Consider the following 27,993-nt stretch of genomic DNA (forward strand, 5'->3'; position numbering starts at 1 on the left):
AAAGAAAGTAAGACCCAAGCTATGCATACAACTGAGTTTTAATTGTCTACCATTTTTCCAAATTGTACACAATGTTCCTTTTGGATCCAGTTCCCATACAGAATTTCAAACACTAACAGAAATGGATCAAGCACATAATACTCAGGTTGCTAAAAACTTCTTAAGCTCATTGCCGCAGAAAAAGAGACAAAGGGATGAAACTTTTATCCCTTGGCAAATTTATGGTACAACACTCTCAAGATAATAACAGTACAAGGTTATAAATTGAAAGAAAGAAGCTTCCACAAAACGGTGATAGCAATTTGCACCTAGTAAAGAAGTCCCTTTCAATGTAATCTGTTTCTTCTATTTATATGGGATAAAAAAACTGAATTTCCTTTAGCTATTGGGATCTGAATTCTGCATATTGGAATCTGGATTCTGCATATTGGGATCTGAATTCTGCATATTGGAATCTGGATCCTGCCTATTGGGATCTGGATTCTGCCTATTAGGATCTGAATTCTGCCTATTGGGATCTGGATTCTGCATATTAGGATCTGGATTCTGCCTATTAGGATCTGGATTCTGCCTATTGGGATCTGGATTCTGCCTATTGGGATCTGAATTCTGCCTATTGCGATCTGATTTTGCAGCATTGTAGTGATCTTGATAAATTATACTACATTCATTCATGGTTCGCGCATCTAGAAGACCATGATTATATAGTTTGATCATAAACAGTCTCCAATGCCTGCCAAAAAGACTTCTATAATTATTTGCAGATCTTTATACATAAAAAAGAAGAAGAGAGAGTATGATGCATGACATTTGGAGTAAGAAAAGCCACAGAATGCTAAAATAGCATAAAATAGTGCATTTTGACAACCAAACAATCTTGAAAAAAATTGTTTTTGAAGACGGTACATGTTGTCATGATTATGTTCATTCAACTAAGGTAAAAATATTGATAAATAAAAAAGGCCAATACAGGATGAGAAAGAAACAACAAAGTTAGGTATAAATTTCTAAAATGGGAACACAAACACAAGAGAGATGCTAGTTACCAAGCAAAACTGGTGGATTTGACAAGCTCAACGATATGCAATTTTGTGAAAGCCTCGTATGCCCAAGGAACGTGACCATCTGCCAGCACGCTGCCACAAAAAGAAAATAATTGAAAACCAGAAAGTAGTAATCCGAATGGAAAAGCATATCATCTTTCTAAAGCTCAAAGGTGCATTCAGCATAAAATATTTATATCCTTACTTGTTAATGATGGTAATAAACAAAACAAAGAAGATGCAACAAGTAGTGAATGACCTGAGCCAAAGTGAAAAGAACTTACCCTTGCCTCCGAGTAAATGAGTTCCATATATGCATGAGTCGCTTCTCATCGTCGTTCAAATCAATAAAATTACCAAGCATCTGCAAAGAATCAGTGTATGTCAATGCTTCCTCAAAACATAATAAAAGTGTGAATAATAGTAAAAAGTGCAACAGATTTCACAATCCCAACCCCAGCCTCAACCAAAACTTGTGGTGAAAAGCTATAAGTATGGTGGAGGGTTAAACTCGCTGTTATTCCTATGTTCCAGATGGTCCTTTTTTAGTCCTTTTCCCCTTCATTTCCCCCACTTCTTCTTGTCCCTTTCTTTTTTACTTTTATTTATTTATATATACATATATTTTTATTTCATTTTATTTTATTTTATTATTTTATTTGTGTATTTTTATTTATTTATTTATTTATTTTTTATTTTTTATTTTTTATTTTTTTTACTTTTTTTCAACCGTTTTGTATCTTTCATGTGGGTTCATCTACCACCGACCCCAATTAATTTGGGATAAAGGTGTTGTTGATGTTGATGTTGATGTTGATCAAGGAGAACTTTAATTTTCCAGTTGGAATAAAAAAATGGTAAGCTTTCAAAATTAGGTCTAAAACTTGGTCAAACCACCAATTGTAGCGCACATGATGTAAAATTCATCTTTCTTCTGTTAAGGAAAATAACATAAGTAATAAAAAGACTCATTGGTTACGTAATTAGTTACGTGTAGTGCAGTGCGCCAAAGTACAAGGTGAGACTCAGATGAATTTCTTTGTATAATCTGTTTTAAAAAACCTGCAAGGCACAAGCTTAGTTCTGGGCAAGAATGTTGCATGTTCTGACTTGGGAAGGCAAGTCATGTGCCCAATTCTACTGTTAGTGATGGTAATGTGCTCTTATTTTTAAGTTTGTGTATTTTTTAGGCATGGAGCTGATAACATTGAGCCTCAGTTAAGAGGATTTGAATCCTCTCATGTGAAAAAATGATCATATGATCATGTTATTTGATCACAACCACTCATTTAAAAATCATATATTTTTCTCTATCTTATCTAATCATTAATAAGTGGAAATGAGTGGTTGTCATCAAATAACATGACCACATGACTACTTTTTCACATGAGAGGATCTAAATCCCAGTTAAGGTGATTGTGATTTGTGATAGTTATTGGAATTTTACTGCAATGGGCACAACCAGGAGTTTTGTGTGTAGTAGCAGCTACAAGGAGTTGTTTGGGTGTTAAAGAGCAAGGAGAAATGGATTGAAGAGCTATTTATCAAGGACGTCACCAAGGGTGCTGTTAATTAGGGGGGGGGGGTGTTATTTGCATATGATCTTTGGCTAATGGATTGAGCTATTATGTAGTTTGATTTTAATTTGGGTTCCCTTTTTCTGGCAAACTGAAAGCTTAATTGAGGGGGAGTGTTAAGGAATACAACATAATATTAAGTAATTAGGGGAATCTTATGGGTTAAGTAATTAGTTACTTGTAGTGCAACCTAAGTAAACGGTTTTTGTGTAATCATAGTATTAGTATAAATAAAGGTATAGGGTCAGCTTATGTATTTAAACCATTCTAATCTAAATAACTAGCAAAAGTATTTTGTCTCACATCTCTTCAATTTTCTTTCTTTCTCTCTGTTAGAATATTAGATATGATATGATTAGATATGATTGGATTCTGTCTTATCCGTAAATATTCTGACTGTATTAGGATTAGGTTTGGGCCTTTCACTTAAGCCCATTAGGGTCTCTATATATTGTAACTCTCTGACACATATCAATACACAACATATTATTCTTCTATTATTTTATATTCAAGTTGGTATCAGAGCTCTTTCGTTCTGGGAACCCTCGCTTCCGCTTAGAAACCTTGTTTTTTGCTTTAAAACCTAAGCCCACTGCTTAGGAGTCCTCTTTCTTGCCGTGCGTCCTTCCGGCAAGCCTTCTAGGGCTGTAAACAGCCTCTGAGTGATTTTTCCAAAAGCGTCCGACGGCCACCGGAACCACCGCCCGCCGTCAGAATCACTGTTCAGGCAACCAGAGACTTTTTCCGGCAACTTTTCCGACCAAACTTCACGCGATCAGGAACCTCTCTTCCCGGCGACCAGGTCTGTGGTGGTCCGGTCAGCAACGCATCTCCCACGCGCCGTCACGCGCCACCTGTCTTCTCTGCGCGTGGGCTTCACGCGCCACCTTCTGCCGGCGCGTGAGCACTATTCCGGCGGCTTTTTCCGGCCGGTCTTGGACAGAGAAGCTCGCCTTCTCCTCCCCTTTCTGGATCTGTGATTGTTTCTCTGTGGGTCTGACCTTAGACGCGTGATTCTTCTTGATTGGATATCGTTTGCCTTCGTTTACGGCTTTTATATTTTATCTTTAAATGGCAGCAGCATCGCCTGATCTCTCGGAGGTTAACTCTCCTTCTATTGTTGCAAATATAGCTCAGTCAGACAATGCATCATTTGGTTCAGGTTCGGACTATGCTGCACTCCAAACCCCTCTCAGGAAGGCTTCTCCTCAGTCTCAGTCTTATACTGGTAATCCTGTTGCTTGTGTTTCTCATTCTACATCACTTGGCACTTGGATATTTGACTACGGTGCTACCGATCATCTCTGTGCTAATAAGGAGCTCTTTACATCTCTTACTTATTCTGATCATTTACCGTCTTTTACCCTTGCGGATGGAACCAAAGCCCCAGTTCGTGGGATTGGACAAGCTCGTCCGACCTCTACCTTGGCCCTGACATCTGTCTATTACATTCCTGGCATCCCTTATAACTTAATTTCTATTAGTAAGTTGATCCACTCCCTCACTTGCACCATTACTTTCTCTAACCATTCTGTTTCTGTGCAGGATCCGGGTACGGGGAAAATGATTGGAGTGGGTCGTGAGTCACGGGGGCTTTATTATCTGGATGTGCCTCGTCCTTCAGTAGCATGCTCTCTCACAGAATCTCCACAACTTATCCACAGTCGCCTTGGTCATCCAAGTCTTTCAAAGTTGCAGAAAATGGTTCCTCTTTTGTCCGGTCTTCAGTCTTTAGATTGTGTGTCATGTCAACAAGGGAAGCATACACGCTCCTCTTTTGTCAGTCGAGTCAATAAACGAGCTGATGCCCCTTTCTCTCTTGTTCATTCAGATATCTGGGGTCCAAGTCGTACCTTGTCTGTCTTAGGTTTTCGGTATTTCGTTACCTTTATTGATGATTTTTCCCGTTGCACTTGGACCTATTTAATGAAAAATCGTTCCGAGCTATTTTCCATTTATAAAAAGTTTTCTACTGAGATCCATACTCAATTTGGTGTTTCTATTCGTATTCTACGTAGTGATAATGCTAAGGAATATGTTTCTATTGATTTTTCTAATTTCTTGGCCACACAAGGTACTTTACATCAAACTACTTGTCCTCACACTCCACAACAAAATGGGGTGGCTGAACGTAAAAACAGACATCTCATTGAAACTGCGCGTACCCTTCTTATTCATATGCAGGTTCCCCTTCACTTCTGGGCAGATGTTGAACTCATCTCTTGTTTTCTCATCAATCGCATGCCTTCATCTGTGCTCCACAATGACATTCCTCATAATCTATTGCTTCCAGATGTTCCTCTTTATCCTCTAACTCCACATGTCTTTGGTTGTACTTGTTTTGTTCATGATCTCACTCCTGGTAAGGATAAGTTAACATCCAAAGCCTTTCAGTGTATCTTTCTTGGTTATTCTCGTCTTCAAAAGGGTTATCGTTGTTATTCTCCCGACCTTAAGCGTTACTTAGTTTCCGCTGATGTCACTTTTCTTGATCAACAACCCTTTAATTCTATCCCATCTCAGATGTCACAGGTTGATCATGTACTTCTTGTCCATTTTCTTGACTTGTCTTTGCCAGCTGCAGGTGCTTCTATTCCAGATGAGCAACCTATTGCTTCTATACCTGAGGACCGTCCACTTCTCACCTATCAGCGTCGCAAAACTGTGCCTCCTGTCGACTCGACTCTTGCTGACTCATCGCCCACTGCTGTTGCTTCTTCCCCTCCGGATCCTTCATCAGAGACTCTTCCCATTGCTCAAAGAAAAGGTACACGTACTACTCGTAACCCTTATCCTCTTTATACCTTTTTGAGTTATGACCGTCTTTCTTCATTTCACCTTTGTTTCTAGTCTTTCTTCTATTTCTATTCCTAAGACCACAGGTGAAGCACTTTCCCATCCAGGGTGGCGCCAAGCAATGCTTGATGAGATGACTGCACTTCATTCCAATGGCACTTGGGACCTTGTTTCTGCTCATCCAGAGAAGTCTATAGTTGGTTGTCGCTGGGTTTTTACTGTGAAAGTTGGACCTGGTGGCCATATTGATCGTCTCAAGGCACGTTTAGTTGCCAAGGGTTTTACTCAAATCTTTGGCCTTGATTATAGCGATACATTTTCTCTGGTCGCTAATATGGCGTCAGTCCGCCTCTTTCTTGCCCTTGCTGCTGTTCGTCACTGGCCACTCCTTCAACTTGACATCAAAAATGCCTTTCTTCATGGTGATTTACAAGAAGAAGTTTACATGGAGCAACCACCTGGTTTTGTTGCTCAGGGGGAGTCTGGAAAGGTGTGTCGTCTTCGGAAATCCTTATATGGTCTCAAGCAGTCTCCTCGAGCATGGTTCAGTCGCTTCAGTTCTGTTGTTCAGGCGTTTGGCTTAATCCGCAGTAAAGTTGACCATTCTGTGTTTTATAGGATTACATCTCCTGATAAGTGTATTTATTTGTTAGTCTATGTTGACGACATCATTCTCACCGGAAGTGATTAAGACGGAATTCGTCAGTTAAAACAGCATTTGTTTAGTACATTTCAAACAAAGGACCTTGGGAAGCTGCGTTACTTCTTGGGAATTGAGGTGGCGCAATCCAGACAGGGCATTTCTATCTGTCAAAGGAAATATGCCCTGGATATCCTAGAAGAAACTGGTATGTTGGGGAGTAAACCAGTTGATACACCTACGGATCCTAATGTCAAGTTATTGCCCGGACAGGGGGAGCCGTTATCTGATCCTGGACGTTATCGGAGGCTAATTGGGAAGCTCAACTATCTTACTGTGACTAGGCCAGATATTTCTTTCGCTGTTAGTACGGCTAGTCAGTTTCTTGATTCCCCTTGTGATTCACATTGGGATGCTGCTGTGAGGATCCTCCGATACATCAAAGGAGCACCAGGAAAAGGTTTGTTGTATTCAGATCAGGGAAATACAGAAATTTGTGGTTATTCAGATGCTGATTGGGCAGGATCACCCTCGGACAGGCGCTCTACTTCTGGCTATTGTGTCTTCTTTGGAGGAAACTTAATTTCGTGGAAGAGCAAGAAACAACCTGTTGTTGCTCGATCTAGTGCAGAAGCTGAGTATCGTGCAATGGCAAATGCTACCTGTGAGTTAGTCTGGTTAAAGCAGTTGATTCAGGAGCTTCATCTTTGTGAACAGAAACAACCCATGACACTCATCTGTGATAATCAAGCTGCGCTACATATATCCTCTAATCCTGTCTTTCATGAGAGGACCAAACATATAGAGATTGATTGTCACTTCATTCGAGAAAAGATTCAGTCAGGAGAAATCAAGACTGCTTTCGTCAACTCCTCTGATCAACTAGCAGATGTTTTCACTAAAGCTCTTAGAGGTCCTCAGGTTGAATACATTTGTAACAAGCTTGGTGCTCATAATATATACGCACCAGCTTGAGGGGGAGTGTTAGAATATTAGATATGATATGATTAGATATGATTGGATTCTGTCTTATCCGTAAATATTCTGACTGTATTAAGATTAAGTTTGGGCCTTTCACTTAAGCCCATTAAGGTCTCTATATATTGTAACTCTCTGACACACAACATATTATTCTTCTATTATTTTATATTCAAGTCTCTCCTTAAAACTATCTTGTATTTCAACAGTTTATAACAAAATTTGGTTAAAAAAATTGTCCCAATTGTTGAGCCTCACAGTCATAGATAAGCCTTCAGAAAGGTTAGGTTACCTATATATCACTTTTAAGCTCCTGCCATCCAGTAATTATTATAAAGCTCTACCAGTTCAACATGAGTTACAATTGAAAAAAAAGAAACTGTAGAGAATCAAAACAAAAGATCACTTATATAATTGTATATACCCTTCGTTCTTCAATGCCTGCAACTTCTTCATCAATTTCATTCTCACTGTCTTCACCAGATAGAACGTCTTGAAGTGCAATTGGCTTTAAGCAAAAGGCAGAGAAAAATGAGTAAAAAATCTAATCTGACATAAGATAGCAAAGGCATCTCAAACATTTTGAATAAAAAAAAAAAACTGGAATTTTATTTTTTATTTTTTATAATATTAAACAGAAAAGAATGTTGTTCAGTCTTCAGGCAACCACAGCTCATCACAACTATAAATTAATTTAAATAAAAAGCTGAGTAGTAAACTTAATGCACAAAGCAATTTTTCTGCAACCACCAATACAAATGATACCAATAGAGTCCATAGGTTGACCACCAATATGCGTCTTTGTGATATTGTACCAAGATCAGAGCAAAAATTACAATCATCACATAAAAATTAGGGAAATGAGTTTCTCCTGTTGCAGGAGAAATTCATCCCCTTTGCAGATACAAATATCTGTCACATCATCCTTTTTTTTAAAATAAAAAATAAAAATTTGGTGGGTCCCACAATTTTTTGTTTCAGCTGGAGGGTTATAAGTTTCCCTTGTAACAGGAGAAACTTATAACCCTAAAAATATGTACCCAGTTCGTGATAGTTTTCTATATTACACGCATACAAACCCCACTGAAATTTAAGCTTCTTCAGTCAAGAAATGGTAATTTATTAAACAGATAAAAACAGATATCAAGAAAAAAAATTGTTTTAGAAAATTGTAAAGAACCAATTCAACCCAAAAGCTTAAGCTAGTGAGTGAAGGCTTTTTTAATGGTTTTATATATCTCAACACGCCCCCTCACACGAGAGCCCACTGGGCTTGAAGGGTGGACAATGCACAGGCCCACTTACCTGTGCGAAGAAAGAAATTCCACTAGAAATAAAGTGGGGGGCGGTGAGGATCGAACCCGGTACACCGAGGCTCTGATACCATGTAAAGAACCAATTCAACTCAAAAGCTTAAGCTATTGAGTGAAGGCTTTTTTAATGGTTTTATATATCTCAACAAAAATTAAAAGCTACAATCTGATTTTAAAGAATGCATTCTGAAATTACATCTGCCCAACCAATGTTAACTGAATCAAATGATTTCCACACATTTTTTAGGGGAAGGATTGAGTTTAGGCCTCTCCATGGTGCTCACTTCATGGCTTCTTCAAGACAATTTCTACTGATATGCAAAGAATATAAAAGTACAAAATAAAAAAATAAATGGTAGTCACTCATCACCTGGACTTTGCGAGAGTGATAAAACTGTCGCTTTCTCAACAGGTCAGTGCTGAAATGTTTTGAAAAGAACCATGTCAAAGCAGTGTCCATGAAGTTATTTATACTTTTATAGCAAGAGTTATAATCACAAGTAGAAAATGCTATATGACAATTTATTTCAACACTGCCTATAAACTCCAATGAAATCCCACTCGTCTAGGTATCACATGTAAAAAAAATTGTATACCCTATTAACTTGTTATATATTTGTAATGACATCAAATACATTTGACCTACAAATACAGCAAATCTAGTAATAAGTGGAAAATCAAGCTCATGCGTAGTTAACAGACCTTGCTACTTAACATACACAAATATAAAAGTTAAAAAAAACCGGAATAAACAAATCAACACTGTCAGCCATATACAATAAGATCCCAAATGTAATATTTTGACAAGTTGCTACAACCCATCAGTTTTATATATTATTATATCATATAATAGATTAAGCTACTGCTCAAATTGAACAAGATATCTTCATTTAACAATTAAGGCATATCATTCATCTATCAGGTGAACAGCTTTATATAATACTGTTCTGTCAGTTATTATGTCAAAAATATAATCATGATTTGCTCGATGAAATTATTTTGCTTGGGAGACATATATTTCAGTAACATTTTAGCATCGTAATTGAATGAGGGACCAAATCGTTCCCCATAGTAATTATGCATCTAAAAAGTTCCCAAAATGTAAGAACCCCTTTTTGTTTTCCAGGGATAGAGAAATGATCCAGAAGGACATACTTTCGTGAGTCAGAATGCTCCACTTGTAACTTCCCTCTCTTGGCAACCCGTCGCACTGCAGAAGTGCCATGATCATGCTCAGATATTGGTGGGACACAATCTGGATCAGGATTTGATTGAATAATAGCATTTGAAACCCCTGCAATGTCATAGCTGTATGTGACACTCCTTACACTGCAGCATTAATGGTAGTACTCTACAACAATACCATCTGACATTACTATTTCCATCTTTACCAGAATGAGTATTCGGAAACAAGAGGTCATGCTCAACAAATATATTAACAATAAGACCACATGAGAAAAAGGAATTAACAAACCTTATTGAGGGGGAAAAATATTTCCAACTTTGAGTCAGGACCAACTAAACTATGACATGAGTTAATGGCTTACTGCAAATGTGATCACTGGATTTTTCAAGAATCCCAGCACAGAGGAGAGAATCATTTGAGGCCCTTCATTGGATGCTTTGATTGGCGACCTACTGACCTATTACCCAAGATAAGGGCCCTACTTAAGAAGATGAAATGAAGTTACCCATTTGGAGCATCAACAAGGACATTGCAACATTGCATATGGTTATGCCTGCTTGATCTCAGAATTGTTCAGATATCATTAACGGTTATTCCTCACTTGAAACTAGATTGTAACGTCAGTCGATTCTATCATTCTGACTAGTTCTGGGTGGCTGTGCACAACCTCTGAGCAGACCAGTATGATCTTCAATCCAAGCTACTGACTGATCAGAATCAGTCAACTCTTAAGATCATGGTCACTGGCACTGGTGGTTTGCTAGATATTTTCCGTAACACAATACTGCAACAGATTGCATGGAAATTATATCACCTGAGTTGACAATTGACACCACACTCCTCTGGACCAGATCGGGTATCTAATCACAGCTATGCAATAAGGAGATTGACCTCCTCTGTGGTCGTATTTTATTTTAATTTTCTTTTCCTGATGAAAATGAAGCACTGCCACGAAGGCAGGCCTAGGTTTTCATGGTGAATTTGACAGCTATAATACCATGTTTGAAAACTATAGTTCTATAAAACCCTAAACTAGCAGTTTCCTCACATATCTTGTGTGAGCCTTAAATTCCCCTAATTTAGAGTTTTCTTCCTTTAATTTCTCGAAGAAGGCCCTAATTTTCATGTGTTAAATCCTTAGCTTTCCGCTGCCATGCAGAGAAGTAATTTGCAGATAACTATATATTAGCCTCTTCTATAAGTTTTGAAAAATATTATATAGCCAAAGCTTTTCAGCCATAATGAGTAGGCATCCATATTAATTCTTAGACAGATAAGAGGCCCCTCCACTTTGAAATTGTTGAAATTATAAGGTTTTAGGAAGGAAAGGAGGAATGGATAGGAGAGATACTCAGAATAAAATTATATCAATATTGGTGTCAAGGATGTGTTACAACTTACAGTTACAACAAACAAACACTAACTCCTGTCACGAAATAGAATAATGTGAGGAACTTCATTGTTAAGCACGAAAGGGGTCATGCGATTAATGAGAAAACGGGATGTAAAAACAACATCTTCCCAAAAACAAAGCGGAACATTAATATGCAGAAAAAGGGTGCGCACTTTATCCATGTGTCTGTTTTTTCATTTGACCACGCCATTTTGTTGTGGAGAATTAGAAGAGGTAGTTTAATGCAAGGTGCCGTGCGGGCCAAAAAATATGACATTTCAAAGGATAAATATTCTTTGCCATTGTCACTATGCCAAATCCAAATAGAAGAGCCAAATTGAGTATGAATTTCATCATAAAAAATTTTATAAATAGAAAATAACTCTGAACAATTTTTCATTAACTAAACTCAAGTACAACGAAAAAAGTCATCAATACAAGTAACAAAATACTAAAAACCCAAAACAGGCATAGTTCGACTCGGACCCTAAATATCAGAATGAATAGAAAAAGAAACATCAGCTCGTTTATTGACTCTATTCACAAAAGAAAAGCGACTGTGTTTTCCTGCTAACAAAACTAAAAATCTAAAGACCGGAGATCAAATAAAAAAGGAATCATCCGCTGAAGTTTGGAGAGGCTTGGATGACCAAGACGACTGTGAATTAGCTCTGGAGACTCCGTGATAGGACATGCCACCGGGGAACTAGGTACAACGAGATGGTAGAGATCTCATGACTCACGACCCACGTCAATCGTCCTCCCCGTACCCAGATCCTGCACAGAAATAGAAATTTTAGAAAAATTGATGGAGCATGAAAGAGAAGAGCTAATTGGCTAACGAATATTAAATTAAAAGGACAACCAAGAACATAAAGAACAGATGTCAACGTTAGATAAGGATATGGACGGACTTGTCCAATACCACGGACAATGGCCTTATTTCCATTAGCAAGAAATCATCAGAATGGGTGAGAGGTAAAAAGGTCTTTATTACTATAGAGATGATCACGAGGAAATTATTCAAGGCCCAATGGGCGATTGAGAAAAACAAGAAACAAGATTACTAGTTTTTGGAACTGAAGATTAGGAAGCAGCATTGAATTGAAAGATAGCCTAAAAATCTGCGCTAAAGATAATCACTAATTTAGCAGAGGGTGGTGTAGTGTTGGTCTAAGCAAAGTTGGCAGTGGGTGGCTTGAGATGAGGAAATTAACAATAGCAACGCTCCTCAACATGGCCGAAGTTTAGACAATAGTTGCAAATGAGGCCTCTATCCACGACCGTGACTGCATCCATTGTTCTCACTGAAGTTATGAGTATGAGCGACGAGAACAGTGGAATCTAAGAAGTGCATAGTCAAAGAAGTGACGGCAGGTTCGGACATATCCTTACCCTTATGGTTCAATAGATGTTGGAATGTTTGTGATAAGGTGAGAGTTTCAGCATTGGTTAAAATCTGTTGGTGAATGCCATCTAACTCCCCTGAGAGACTAGAAAAAGCTATGACCATAAAGAAGCGCTCATGCTACTATTTGTATTTAAATGAATTTTTCGTATAGGATAGCATAACTGAGAACTCCTGCATCAAAAACGAACTTTACCAAAGTGAGTTTCAATCCAAGTATTTGATGATTTGTGCAACTCCATTATATGACAGACAATCGAGTAGAGCTGCTGGACATCATTTGTACACAAACTTTTGGCTTCCTCCCACACATCATAGCAAGTCCTGAAGGGGTCGATGATTTCTATATCAATGGAATGCCAAAGAATACTTAGAAGCTGAGTATCAATCTTCTTCCATTCAGACTGTTGATCCTTAGGAAAATCATCAGATTTTGTGGTGAGATGGTCTAAATATCCTTGAGCTGTAAACCAGATTTCAACATAGGAAGACCAAGTCTTATGAGTAATAGATGTGTTGGGAAAATATAAAACCATTAATGTAGCCTCACCTAATAGCTTAAGCTTTTTGGTTGAATTGGTTCTTTACACGGTATTAGAGCCTCTGTGACCAAGTGGTCAAAAGTTCGATCCTAACAGCTTTCATTCAAATAATAAGTATTGTAGAGTTTCTTAGCAAGGATAGGTGAGCCTATGCATTATTCACCCTTCAAGTCCAGTGGGCTTTCATGTGAAAGGGTGTTTTAGAAAAATATAAAACCATTAATGTAGCCTACTGCCTATCTAACAACTTAAGCTTTTGGGTTGAATTGGTTCTTTGCATGATCCAATTAATTTTCCTGAGGTAATAGATGGGACAGTAGCAGATGTAACGCCGCAAGTGCCTTTGGCTGCATAGGCAAGAGAAAAAAACCCAAAAACACTAGAACTTGAGTCTTCCACTATGGTGTCTAATGGATCTGAAGATATGAGGTCCAAAAACCTGCAAAAACACGTAAAACACGAGAGAGGCAAGAAGTCACGCAAACCGAGGACCTACTACCGAAAAAGGGCAAATCTAGACAGTATAGATCACAATGACCTGTTTAGTGATCAGACGTCCGAGGGCGGCACATCCACATGCATGTGTGGAAGAAAGTTGGGCAGCGGCGGTTGGCAAGCGTGTGTGGGCACGTCAGAGCTCTAATGGGGGCACCGACAGTACATAACGAACCACCCTGAGGAGGTGGTTTCGATGCCGGAAAAATCGTCAGCCGCATCAGTCAAACGACAATATGACAACGGTTGATTGCTGGAGATGATCAGACGTAAATCGGGCAGTGGCTAATGGCTAAGGAGGCTGCCAGTAGGACGCACGAAGAGGATTGCTTCCCGATAAGAAGCACGACAAGGAGATGACCACGAGGAAGTGTGCCTAATGTTTTTGAGGAAACACAGATAGGGTTTCACGGAAGTAGAGTTTCCCAGAATGTAAGCTTTGGTAATGTAAGCTCCGATAGCAACTTAAGATTGATGAATTGTGTGTCTAGTGTGATCAGACAAAGCTTGTATTTGTAATTAGAGAGTACATGGGTTAGGCCTTATTTACATGACAAAGGACAAATAAAACAATAACAAAATATTTTAACATTTTAATATTCAAACAACCCTTATTTATACTAATATTAGACCCTTGATCCTGACTAAATAAGGAAACAAATATTGGAACATAAGGAAATATGGAAACCAATCCTAAGATTATCAAACATACTTTAAGAAATTCTAAGATACAATTATGATATTATGATATATTTCTGATATATTCTATTACTTACCCCTGAGGGCAAGCCTTGGAGGAGTGATAAGATTACTCCTTGTGACTGGAAGGTTGGTAAATAGTTTCTTTGAAAAACTACAAGGGTAAGGTTGCGTACAAATGACCCTCGCCTTTACCCTCGCAAGTTGGGGAGCCTTGGGGGGAGGGGGTGAAGCTAAAGCTTACTAGCTTGTTACAATTAAACAAACCGAAAGAAAATGAACCAAAAAATATAACCTAGTGGCAGGAGACGAGGCTAGACTGCATGTAGGTTGGAGACGGGGCCAAACGACATTTAGGGCTGGAGATGGAGGTCAGACTGCCTATGGGACTAAAGACGAGGACCAATCTATGGAAAGACAAGCTGCAGAAGGGCATGCTAGAACAAAGCCAATCTACAGGAATATAGACTAGAAAAGAGCCAATTCGCGGAAATACAAGCTGGAATGGAGCTCATATGTGGAAAGACAGGTTGAAACAAAGCCAAATTGCATGAAGAAGTTGAAACGAGAACAAGGACGCATACCAGAACAAGAGCTTGAGACTAAAAACTCAATACAAGAGAGTTCAAGAGCAAACAAAAAAAAAATATGGATTTGGTAATAATCAAGTTCCATGCTCAAGGTGGACATCATGGCTCTGGTACCATGTTGAAATTATAGGGTTTTAGGTAGGTAAAGAGGAACGGATAGGAAAAAAATACTCTGCATAAAATTATAGTAATATCGGTGCATACAATGTGCTAAAAAAGACAAACACTAACCCCTTTTTATTCTAATACTATACTCTTGATTCTAATAAAATAAGGGAAAAAATCATGAAATATATGAAAATATGAAAACCAATCCTAAGAAATTATCTAAAATACAATAATGATATTATGAGATATTTCCTAGATATTCCAGCAACATATCCAACAACCACCATTGAATCATGTCAAATTCTGACTGTATTCTATCAAATTTTGCTGGCTGTGTAGCATTATTTATAAGTTTTTAAGAACATGTATCATCAGCTAAAATGCTTGATATAGTTGCAAAAGTAAGTTACATACCATCAGCCTTCTCCAAAAGCTCAGTTTCTCCAGCAGGATTTTCAGATTCTAAGAGCAGTGGGTCTGCAGGAATTTCAGATTCTAAGAGCAATGGTTCTGAGGGAATTTCAGTCTCTAAGAGCAGTGGGTCTGCAGGAATTTCAGACTCTAAGAGCAGTGACTCGGCATCCTTCACATTTTCAGAAGATTCATTCTCCGAACTTCTGCGCTTAAGTGGCTTGGCACTACATATAGATATTATTAGTTGACCATATTACTTCATAGCATGTATCTAAATGAAAATATATGGGGATGAGAAATTTATTACGAAGAAACTATTTCTTAAATTCAAACTTAGAGCAACCATAGCACTGCTCCTACGCTTGCCCCCTTAAAATTTCGGAACAGTGTAAGAATAAAATATCTTACCAATAGATGAAAGTTTGTACTTTTGGATCAACACCATCTGCAACAATCTGGAGGAAATTAATTAATAAGCCTCTGGAGCAAACACAAAATTCCAAATGCATTCGTGCTAAAACAAAGCTTAGACAGTTTTGTCATGCTTCTTCCATGTTTCTAGGCAGATGTTCTCCACAAGACTAATACCATGCAAAGGAACCGATAATGTTATTTTTAAGAGATCTTTCATTATTTTTACGAATATTGTCTTTAATAAGTTATATGTTCTTAGGAAAATATTAACATGTTAAGATTTCCTATTTAATTTGATTCAATTAGGATTTCATATTTGAGGAAATTAATATTTGATAGAATTTATCTAAGACTTTTATACCTTTTGGTTATAAATACTCTTTAAGTGCCTTATGTTATTCAGACCTTTCTCATAATTATAATATCGAGATTTTCTTTGTCCTTTCTCTTCAATGTGTATCTGAAATCCAATCAGAGGAGTAATCTAGCATAGAGAAGAACTCTAAGCCTATCATTCTACATCAAAAGGCAGCCAAGTTGATCACGAAACTTGCATTCTATGTTAGAGAGATATAAAATCATTAATGTAGTCTCACCCAAGCCTTAAGAATGGACTAAGTGAGCATCATATAAGTGGAAGGACCCATGCACCTAATGCCTTAAGGCTTGGGTGAAAATACATTAATGATTTTATCTCTCTCTAACATTCTATATACTCCTTTACTTCTGCTTAATCGGAAACCATGTGCTTCCAAAGCTTTTATCCACAACTCTGGTCTACCATTTATTCCCCTCTCAACTCCCCCACTAGGACTATATCATCTGCAAAAAGCATGCATTATGGCACTAAGTCTTGGATATGCTCAATAGGCACATCCAAAACCAAGATAAAAACATAAAGGCAAAAAGTTGATTCCTAGTGTAATCCTATGTTATAGGGATTACAGAAATCCCAATGACTTTGGCATGTGTATGCATAATAGTTTTAACCCCATCATACAAGTTTTTTCTAAGAAAACATTTGTGAAATATGCCAAGTAAACCCATGAACAATATGGCATAAAAAAGGTTTTATATTCCTCCTAGTTTAACTTTCTACCTTTTCTCTCTCAAAAAATTTCCTTTAATAAAGGGATGGACATGAATGAACAGAACAAAGGAGAAATGAAACAAGGCTCCAAATCATAATATCTAAGTCTAAAAATATATACAAGGTCCCAAATGAAAGAGAATATTAATATTTCCAAGAATAAGGTACCAGTAAACAAACAAATAATAACCAATTCGATACTAAGAAGCAATAATAGATTTACAAAAATTAAACAGAAAAAAAATTGTGGGCAAACTGTTCTCACCTCAGATCTCCAGTTATCAGTTTTTACAGACACATTTACAACCTGACAATCCTCCGATGCCTGCAAAATTATTTATACTTGAAACCATGGCTAACTACAGCTTAGTTATTAGAAAGCTTGCAAGAGAACTGAAGATTACTGACCGAAAATTCAAAGTTGAAAAGATCATGTGACGAGAACAAGTGATATCTTAGACCCTAAAACAGGTTATGTCAGAACTATTAAAAACAGGTTTATAATTATCACATTGAAAAATGTATAGCTTTGAATTAGTAGTCAAAGTAGTGTTAACCTTATAGCTTGCACATTTAACCAAACAGAATGGACAGCAGAAATCTTCAACAACTGCAATCAAAGCTTTCAGTTACTATATAAGCCAATTAACAGAAAAATTGATATTAAAAAAGAAAAGAAGAGTTAACTATCAATTAGAGAGTAATCTCAGCTGACAAAAAAAAAAATCTATAGCCTAATTTATATTTTCTAACATTAATGCTAATGATGTAATATCAATGTAATATTAACACTTTTCCTCAAGCTGATATAAAGCTCCCATCTTGTTACAAATAAACCCAGCCAAACAGTGGAAAACACAGCCAAACTTAGCCAAACAGGCCGAATACAAGCTAAACAGCAGCAAATGGGAAAAAATCAAACAAATAAATGCAAGAGTCTTAGAGAGCAATATTTACATTACCTTCCGTTCTCTGCAACTTATTATTGTAATACCTGTGATATTTTTTATAAAACAAAAATGATTAAAACATAAGAGGAAAACGAAGAAGAATGATCAGCATTTCTTCTAAGAGCAACACACGTGGAAAGGGAGCAAAAGAGAAGTAGAAAGCAACTAAACAAAAGAGTTCTTCAAACCCTCTGCATATTTCCAACCCACAAAGAAGCCATGAAAAATATCCTATCAAAGAAGTTATGACGTAATACCTGTAATTAAACATGACATTTCCTTCTTTCAACCTGAACCATACATGCAGCAAGAAGTCAAAATATACACCATAATTTATATAATAGATATTTCATGAAAGTTCATACTTCAAACCCCAGCCCCCTCTTCTCCCACCTCAACCCCCTCGCAGTAAAAAAACCAAAAAAAACTGCTTCCTATTTTAATTATGGAAAACCCAAGAAAATTTCATAGAGGCAAAGTACTAACTAACACTCAGATGGTGCATTTGACTTGTTAAAATATAAGGGACAGCACAGTACAAAAAGTTGTGCTTTGTTTGATTTATAAAATAGTTGAAGCACCGGACAAAAACTAACTCAAGGGATGATGGAACCCAGAAAAATAACACTGAATTTACTGAAATAATGGAGGTATAGCCTCTTTTTTACAAACACTAATACAAGAATAAAACACCAAAAGACCCCAACTCTCCCTCAAAACCAACTACCCTAGGCTCCAAGAGATCCCCAAATTCCCCCACTCTCACTCAATACATGTCTACCTTACTCTTCACACTCTCACTCCTTTTAGCCCATTCTCTAAGGGTGGAAGTGCCCAAGACCTTATAAAGGTCCACATTAGTTGCACATACAACCAATGTGGAACTATATATCTCAACACGCCCCCTCACAAGAGAGCCCATTGGGCTTGAAGAGTGGACAATGCAACAGGCCCAGCCTACATGTGCTAAGAAACGCCACAAGAGAAAGTGGGAGTGGCGAGGCTCTGATACCATGTAAAGAACCTTGGGATACACCACCCCAAAAGCTAGCTCAAAGGGTGGGAGTGTCCAATGCCTTATAAACTCCACATTGATTGCACATACAACCAATGTGGGACTATATATCTCAACACGCCCCCTCACACAAGAGCCCATTGGGCTTGAAGAGTGGACAATGCAACAGGCCCAGCCCACCTGTGCTAAGAAACGCCACAAGAGAAAGTGGGGGGCCGCGAGGCTCTGATACCATGTAAAGAACCTTGGGATACACCACCCCAAAAGCTAGCTCAAAGGGTGGGAGTGTCCAAGGCCTTATAAACTCCACATTGATTGCACATACAACCAATGTGGGACTATATATCTCAACAACATGTCTACCTTACTCTTCACACTCTCACTCCTTTTATCCCATTCTCTAAGAACCATCAATTTCCTAACTAACTCTCTCACTTTAAGGCCCATCAATACTTCCCCTCCAAAACTCACCTTGTCCTCAAGGTGAAGAGAGAGGATAAGTGATGTGAGAGAACTTCCACCGGGGTCCCATTGTTTGAAGCATATGGACCATGTATGCTTAAAGCCAAATTCACATCAAGGTACATCCTTCTTCCTGACCCACATGGCAGTAGTTGAAATGCTGTCCACTAAGATCAATTGGGCCTCCTTGTTCTCCTTCCACATCACTTTCTAAGTATTCTGGGTCTCTTCTCACAGCCCACACAACGAAAAGTACCAATGCTCTCTTTGGGATCAAATTCCCATCAATCTCACACTTTGCTACATATTTTCTTTTGACAACAGGAAGTGGAGGGTGCATGTGGCCTAACTCTTTCACTATGGCTCTAATGTAAGGAAGACTTTGAATATTTGTTTCCTCAACAAGTCTATCTTTTCCCACAACACTAATCACTCTCTTCCCAAGCTTTCTGCAGCACCCTGGGGTTGTTCATTAGCTTTGACAAAGCCCAGTTGTGTCTTCCCGGGTCATTCAGCTCTTCCCAAGTCAGTTGCTGGAAACACGATCTTCGATGACCATCGCTGCTGCCATGCTCCGCCGTCATGGTGGCCCTGCCTTGCGCCGCCGCTCCTACTCCTTTATGGCTGCCTCCTTTGGTTGTCTACCCCATTGTGCCATTCTAACCCCCAATTCCACGATTAGGGTGTGTTCACCTTTCACTAGCTACTAAAGGTAGATTTGGGCTGGTTTGACTATTGGCACTTTGGGTTACCGTGTTAAGCGCAATTTGTGAATTTCCTACATTAAGTGGCAGCCCATTTCTTTCATCTCTATTTCCCAAAACGGGTCGATCCATAAATCCATTTGCTCCCACCCCGTTTCCCCCATGACCCATGCATCTCTCACATGACCCAGCACCCCTTCGCGTTCTTTCCATCATTTGCGTTAGAATTGCACATACAACCAATGTGGGACTATATATCTCAACACGCCCCCTCACACGAGAGCCCATTGGGCTTGAAGAGTGGACAATGCAACAGGCTCAGCCTACCTGTGCTAAGAAACGTCACAAGAGAAAGTGGGAAGCGGCGAGGCTCTGATACCATGTAAAGAACCTTGGGATACACCACCCCAAAAGCTAGCTCTAAGGGTGGGAGTGCCCAAGACCTTATAAATTTCACAGTAGTTGCACATACAACCAATGTGGGACTATATATCTCAACAAAAGCACTATCGGGATCGAAGATGCTCTGATACCAAATTGATGGAACCCAGAAAAATAACACTAAATTAACTGAAACAATGGAGGCATGGCCTCTTTCGTACAAACATTAATACAAGAATAAAACACCAAAAGACCCTGACTCCCCCTTAGAACCAAAAACCCTAGGCTCCAAGAGATCCTCAAATTCCCCCACTCTCACTCCTTTTATCCTATTCTCTAAGAACCTTCTAGAAGAATTTGCTAACTAACTCTCACTTTAAGGCCCATCAAGGGGTAACACAAAGCTCTTAATTTTTGTTACTCAATAAACCAGGAAACAAAATTTTGTGCACAACACAAAAAAGGAAAAAGACTAGTTTATCCCATAATTCTACCAGCCTTCATTATTTCACTGTATGCTTCCTCCCTTCATCTTCTTCTTCACATACTGACCCTCTTCTTCTTCTATAACAACGTCCTTCAATCAATAACCAGTGTTGGGCTCATTTCTGATGTGACAAATGTTGGAAAAAACCAGTTACCCAGAAATTTGGCTGTTGGCCATGTTAGGTACTCAACCACAGGCCAACCATGCTCAAGGATTTTCAGCCTTTGGGTGCAAGATATCAGTTTGGGTCTGTTGGGGTTGCTCATAATGGCAATTTGGCAAACTATTGCACATTAAGGGTGAAGCTAGAAGAGAATCAGTCTATTTTTAACACCACTTCTCATACTGAGGTGGTGCCTCAAAGCACAGACCTTTCATATGGTTCATTGATGCCTGAGAGAAGCTTGAAGGGGCCTAATTTTTAATTATATGATAAATATAATATTAATTCAAAAATATATTAACATTATTAATAAGTTATAAACAAAAGTAGAGCGAGAAAATAATTAAATGATAAATATTAAAATAAAAATATTAAAATCTTGTCAATTGCATATTTTTAGTAAAAAACAAACAGTGCACAACACAAGGAGTATTATAGTTTTGGCATGTTCTCTTCAGTAATTATGCATATCAAACAACATATAGCATTAAATCATTTGTGCAGTGCATCGACTAACAAAAAGCACAATGAACAAAAAGTTGTGATGCGATTTAGCTACTTGTCTTGTGTTGTTCTACTCATTTTGTCCCTCAACATGTATCTAACGCAACCATGGAATCCCCAATGATTTTATGTTTGTTAATAGAAAGAGATAAACCCGAGAGATGGAGAGAGGAAGTTGTAAGTTTTTCAGTCATTGTCATCTCACTTTCCTAAGTAATGAGCGAGCTTGCTTAGCAAGATTTAACAGATGTAAAAATAGTATAAAAGAATAACTCATGAAGCTAAAGCTACATAACTAAAACAATAAGACTAATGGTAGCATCCTGATATATCCAAAACTCCCCAACAGACACTTACGACAAAAATGAAATTTACCGCATGATACGAGATAATGATGACGACGATACTTCACTGCTTGCATGTGTATGGTAGGGAGATTTGTCCTTGGCCCCAAACTCTTCGGCAGAAATTGTGATTTGAACTTGCTTGGATGTACTCTTTGGAAACCATAAGAACAGAAAAGAAACAAGAAGCAGTCAATACAAGTTCTCCATTAAAGAACTAAGTCTGTTTTGTTTAGGTTCGGGAATTTTTGCTTAGTGGGTAAGCGATATTGAAGCTAGAACAAACCACATTCTCAGAGTTACAGAGGTCTTGAACTGAGACGCTCCCGCCCTTATTTAGAAATTCATACTGCAACATGAAAAAGTTAGTAGAGTAGTACATCTATCATAATTGTGAAGAATAGATAAAAAGCTTGACATGGAATGTTAGAAAAAATAAAAATAAAATAAACAACACCAGCAGAACAGAATTATGTCATTTAACTAGCACAATAAAGATAGACGTCATACCTTCAAAATACATGGAAGCAAATCAACAGTAGACATTATCTCAGCTCGCTGTCCCAACCTAAAATTTGGAGAACTATCCCAAGCCATATAAAGTGATTGCAAAGATACTTTCCCACATAAGCAGTACTTCCCAACTCTTGCTGTCAAGCACAGAAAGAAATGATATGAAAGTTCACAAATCACTCTTTTACATAACAAAATCAACATAATTTTTTGTGGGGGGGGAGAATCATCATGAGTAGCTACTAGCTAGAGTTAAAAATATTTTTTTTATGAAAGAAGAAATTCACCAAGACAAAGAGGAAATGATTACAAAGAGTTAGGAGGATAAGAGATTCCTTAAAAAATAACAAAGAAAACAAACAATGGAGAAAAAATAAAACATCAAAATATCTGTAAGAGGAACTGCTGCAAAAAGACATTACCACCTGCTCAATGATTTTCAATAGACTGTAATTTTATCATCCATTATAAATTTCTTATTATTTTGAGGGAAAGATATTCAGATAACAATTCATTTCATTTGCTTGCAACAGTGTTAGGGATTTATACTAATGAATATTGTAGAGATCAAACTTCTCAAGAGCTTAAGCTGTTAGGAGCATTTTCATTTCTAACACACCCATCAGGCCATAAGCTGAAATTATAATTTCATTAAGAAAAATGGGGTACACAGCTTCTCCTCAGCATACTGTGATAAACATGACACAATCTCAACCTTCCCCAGCTGGTCTCTAAAGCCTAGTAGAAACACACTCAACACCCTTGCAAGTGCCCAAGTCTTCAAGCAATAACACCATTGGACTAAATCAGAATAAGAGGACAAACAAGGCAAACACAGCAATATCTAATCAAAGCAATACATCACATCAGAACCACTTGAACTCCAAGGAACTATATCCACTCCTTGCAGTAGTGTTAAGCAACTGCTCACCATCAAAGTTACAGCGAAATGACCACATTATAGCATTTAAACTCATGTCAGAAAACTGTTCCTAGCTCATCCCAAATCACCAAAGCACATTGGATGGTACCACTCTGATACCAAGTCAAGAACCAATTCATCCAAGAGCTTAAGTTGTTAGGTGCAAACCAAGAATTCTTTTTATCTCATACACACCCATCATACCTTGCACTGAGATTATATTTTAAGAATGGGATGGTAAAATCAAACTCTTGACTATTTGGTCATAGGTTCAAGAACACACAGCCTCTAGCCCACACTCTATTTATAATAGTGGAAAGAGTATACAATTGTATAACTTCACATCAATCACCCCAACCCCAATAAAGCTCTAATATTCAAAGAGATTGGAACTCTTCTTCTTTTTTTGGTAGATACAACAGAAAGTGAATTCAGTATTAGAGAAAGATTATACAGAAGAAAAGGATAAAAAGTCCTCCTTGAAGGGAAGGGGAGGGAAAAAGCAGCTATTATGTTTTACTATTCCTTTGGTTCGTTATGGAGGATTTCTTGTGACTTTATATGTAACTCACTTAATGGAATTCTTTTCTTTTATATTTACAAAGAAAATTATACAAATTGTATATGAAAGTGGCTCAAGTAACAGCAAGGTAACAGTACAGCCATTCGGCAACCATATTTTCCATGTCAGAAGTTAGAAATTAAAGCATATCTCACATTCATAAGAAGTCAAATCCAATGGCACCAGGCTTGCATTGACTCCAGATGATGAATTTGGGTTTTCCACTGCGAGTAAATAGTTATAATAAGGAATTTAGCAAAAATTAGAGATATATATTTTCATGTCAATTGGATTACACAACCATATGCGTACCAGTGGTGAAAAACAAGATAGCAATTGAGTCAGCCCTAGCCTCCACAGCTAACTTTTTAACTTCAGGGAGCGTAAAGTTTGCTCGGACTAGAGTATTTCCATCAATTCCAGAGGACTCATGAAAGATGAATAACCGACTGGTTCGGTAAACAGCAGAATACTTTTTTGTTTTTGGTAAGTTAAAACAAAAAGTATTATGCAGCCGAAAAAATTATTAAATAAGGTATTATACACAAAGAAACTAGTTAGCGTAAGAAATATAAATTGATTCAGCTTAAGAAGCACTATTCCTACCTCTGCATCTTTATTATTAGGATTCAGCCTTGCCAGACAGATATGCAGAGGAAACACAGTCTGAGTTTCATCAACACTCCATGACAATGAAACTGTCATTTTTATCCTAAGTATTCAAACGTGATGTCTCATTAGCATCTCAAAATTTATTTTTATACTTAAGTACAACCAGAGAAAATAAAGCAACAGCAGAATGAAAACAATGACTCATATGAAATCACTAGAAGTTACAGCAAATTCAACCTTATCTGGAAAAAATAAAAAATATTGCCACCTGAATAAAGGCAAATAGAAAAGGTATCACAAGGTCTACATAACAGAAACCTCATTCATCTTTAAATATCATCTCATACTAAACAAGATTACCAGTTATCCTGTCAAGGATGGATGAGGTATGTCTGCAAGAACTATTTTGCATGTTTTAAACATTAGGTGTTCCTGAAAACAGGAGACATTTGGTATTGAACCAACAATGACTTATTTTGTACTTATTTTGTATACATTGAATACTAACATGATTCTGTACTGATGTTGACATGTAGTTGAATGGTGATCAGGGGCTCACACAATGTGGATGTTAATCGGAATTACTTTAGAGGTTGAGTTCCAAACCAAGGATAAACACAACAAAGTTCACACAAGAAATGGCTAAGACCAATTGTGCCTTATAACTAAACCGGAGTCCACTTCCTGAGCTCCACAGTATAAATACTGAAGGTAGCATAATTCTGTTTCTGTCTTGGTTAGTGACGCAATGCTTGCATAAGAATTCTATTTTGGCAAATGTACTCTGGTAGAACCACAACATCAAGATGAGGAGAAAAAATCACAAAGAGAAAGGAGGACAAGGAATCCTCCTAAACAAAAGAACAAAACAGAAAACAACTAAAGAGAGAGTCAACGGAGCAAAGCTGCCCACTCCCTCATCATATCTGTTAGTGAAACCCCATAGATCAAGGGCTGTTGAAGAGAGTCAAACATCAATATCAGCTGAATCTTCCCACTTGATGGCAACACTATTTTGAGATGGATGCATTAACTTAGTCAATGCTACATGTACAGCTCACATGATAAACCACAGCAATAGTATGAATAGGTCTCAAAGTCAGAGGCTCAAAGAAACTGCATTAGAAATACCAAATCCAATCCTAATTCGACTTTGCACCACAAAAATCTACATGTCAAAGTACAAAACTAGCAACTTAAATACATTCCTTCAACTGAGTCTATACCCCTTTTCCATATCAAAGTTGCCAATAATTTTATGATAATAGCAAATACACATTGATTTTTTTCTCCATACAAAGCTTAATATATAATATTAAATACGTATGTCTATTTTAATAAATAAATAAAAGGTTCAGGTCTATGGTCACCAGTACACAATGGCTCCTAGACTTCACAGATACATGCCTAAAATATATTTCTGTTTAAACTAAACATAGCATAAGCATCTACATGTGCATATGGCATATAATTGATATAAATCTATTAAAGAAGAAGGAGTAAATAGGAGAAGGAAGGTTATATATGATAGCTTTTACCTTTTCTTGTTCTTAGCCTTTATCTGGTAGTCTAAACATTTCTGAAGGAATGATGGCTACAAAACCAACACGTATTCTATTAGAATACAACATGCAATATTATTTTGTAGGACGATGATATCTTCAGAGATCAGAAATCAGGAGTTCAGGAGGGAAAAAAAAAAAGAATAAAGAAGAAGTAACTAGGAAAGAGAGGTAAATAGAAAGTATATGAAATCCTCCTAAAAAACCAGGTAGAAAAAGAGAAAATTTTCAAAGGAAACAATAATGCTACCAAGAATAAAATCAGTCCTATGACTTGTGCAATATATCCATGGAAAGATTATAAACAATCGCATAAAATATAATTTATGGCGGCAGATAATTTTAGCCAATCAGATGAAGTACATTTCGTATAGCACGTCGCTGAAGAATGTTGTAGAACTCTACAGGCTTGCAATAAATTGAAAGACTCTCTTCTGCAGCAAGCTCCTCTTCCGCAGATAAATGCACAGAAGCGTCTCGATGGCTTGGTTGATCTGTGCCTATAGAATATCTGCAGGGTCAAACATATATTAATATTGGATATGTTGCCCCCTTTTCTAAAAAGAATAACTACAGTTGTTTCCCTTCCATGGGAAACTACCTAGAGAACATTTGTTAATTGCACGCCTTGTCTAAAAGAGAACATACGTTGTTTCACAAGCTGCAACAGGATAGCCTGGCATTCTTTATAAAGTAGTCTCGCATATATATCACATTTATCTGAACCTTTAAGTATGTGAACTTTTCTGAAGCAAAAAGCCTACAATTGAAAAAGATGTAAGAGATCATAAAAACCATATATTGAAAATTTAGTAATTCAGATATGGAGATCCATTCAATATCAGTGCTCCACATCACAGCTTAAACAGTAACACATGACAAAAACCCCATTTCTTTTCGAAGTTGAAAATCTACCGATCCAAATAATACATGAATAATGAAATGAGGGCAAGCTCCAAGTCACAAACATTCCATGTGACTTCAAAAGTTAAGGAAAATTACCAAGTTCACAAATATTCCATTTGATTTCAAAGTTAAGGAAAATAAAACAAGAGGAGCGAAAATAACATTTAGTTCCCTTGTAAAGCCAGATGTAATATATCAAGTAGTGTATGAAGAAGCATTAAAACAACAAACATTACTACTACTATGCCTACAATGTCTGAAATAATATTATTGATAACAAGGGTAAGAAAATGAATCATATAGAAGAATAGAGAGTGCCTGTTTGATGCAGACCTGCATATGCCTCTGCTGATGCTAATACAAAATTGGAAAGTTGTTCAACCACCCATGTGAAGTTTCAAAACACCCCAAATTCTCTTCTCTTCTCTATCTATCTATCTCCCCTTTTGCACAACAAACTAATTCAAAATATTTTGTTTTTGGCATTTCACACATGCAGGGATTGCCAGTCAAGTTAGCTTAGTCTTTTATTTCTTTTCAATATTATGGAAATTTCAGGTTTCATTGTCCACGAAGAAGAAGAAGAAGAAGAATATGTAAGGGACAAGACTGGAATATGTAAGACCATTGAGATAACAATTATAAAAAATAAAATAAAAATGGATTAAAAAAATGGATTAAAACAAAAAAGAATACACAATGCACAAGACCTAAACTTGAACTAATAAGCATTGTGATACGCATTCATAGCCCAGAAAAAACATTAGCAAAGTCGAGTTGTCCAAAAGGGGCGTAGAAAAGGAAAGAAAAGCTTGGACTTCAAAAGAGGCAAATGGGTGCTACAAAAAAGAAGAAAAAACAAAAATTGACACTCTACCAGCTCTTGGACAGGAACAAAGGGTTTAAAGGGTGGGAAGGTGAAGAACAGAAGCACAAGGAAAACAAAAGCATAGAGAGAGAAAGAGAGGGTGAAACCAATGCAAGGTCATATAGACCATCTTAGGCTAGGGATTAATCAAATGAAAATGTCATATATATATATATATATATATATATATATATATATAAAGGTTATATTTATAAATAAAAAATTCATAAATTACGCTAAGTATGACTGATCATATTTCAATGAAGAGTATATAATTAATTATACTTAGTATAATTTATAAAAAATATCATTTATATATATATATATATATATATATATATTGCTAAATTAA

The 27,993-nt window shown here is 37.2% G+C and overlaps 1 protein-coding gene across 3 annotated transcripts; it reads right to left on the reverse strand.

Annotated features, from left to right (window-relative positions):
• Window positions 1–67: 67 nt before the first annotated feature.
• LOC133284496 (polycomb group protein EMBRYONIC FLOWER 2-like) lies at window positions 68–27,720 on the reverse strand. Of its 3 annotated transcripts, none has more exons than XM_061481524.1 (23): window positions 27,107–27,720; window positions 26,516–26,627; window positions 26,231–26,378; window positions 25,844–25,899; window positions 24,300–24,405; window positions 24,006–24,120; window positions 23,849–23,917; window positions 22,207–22,346; window positions 21,983–22,045; window positions 21,728–21,849; window positions 17,894–17,926; window positions 17,649–17,680; window positions 17,244–17,296; window positions 17,095–17,148; window positions 16,952–17,011; window positions 15,591–15,637; window positions 15,183–15,406; window positions 9,503–9,641; window positions 8,718–8,766; window positions 7,459–7,542; window positions 1,328–1,407; window positions 1,047–1,136; window positions 68–733 (listed from the first exon to the last, which is right to left on the reverse strand). In XM_061481524.1, the coding sequence occupies exons 2-23, from the start codon at window positions 26,548–26,550 to the stop codon at window positions 379–381; spliced, it is 2,154 nt and encodes a 717-aa protein (XP_061337508.1). In that variant the 5' UTR covers window positions 26,551–26,627; window positions 27,107–27,720; the 3' UTR covers window positions 68–378. The 3 variants fall into 3 exon arrangements, with proteins under 3 accessions (XP_061337508.1, XP_061337506.1, XP_061337507.1); XM_061481522.1 differs by having other exon boundaries at window positions 24,006–24,165; XM_061481523.1 differs by having other exon boundaries at window positions 24,006–24,165; window positions 27,092–27,117.
• Between the last annotated feature and the right edge of the window lie 273 nt (window positions 27,721–27,993).

Source organism: Gastrolobium bilobum, unplaced genomic scaffold (genome assembly GCF_033153095.1).
Source record: "Gastrolobium bilobum isolate Gb01-03AN ecotype WA unplaced genomic scaffold, APGP_CSIRO_Gbil_v1 utg7094, whole genome shotgun sequence".
NCBI lineage: Eukaryota > Viridiplantae > Streptophyta > Magnoliopsida > Fabales > Fabaceae > Gastrolobium > Gastrolobium bilobum.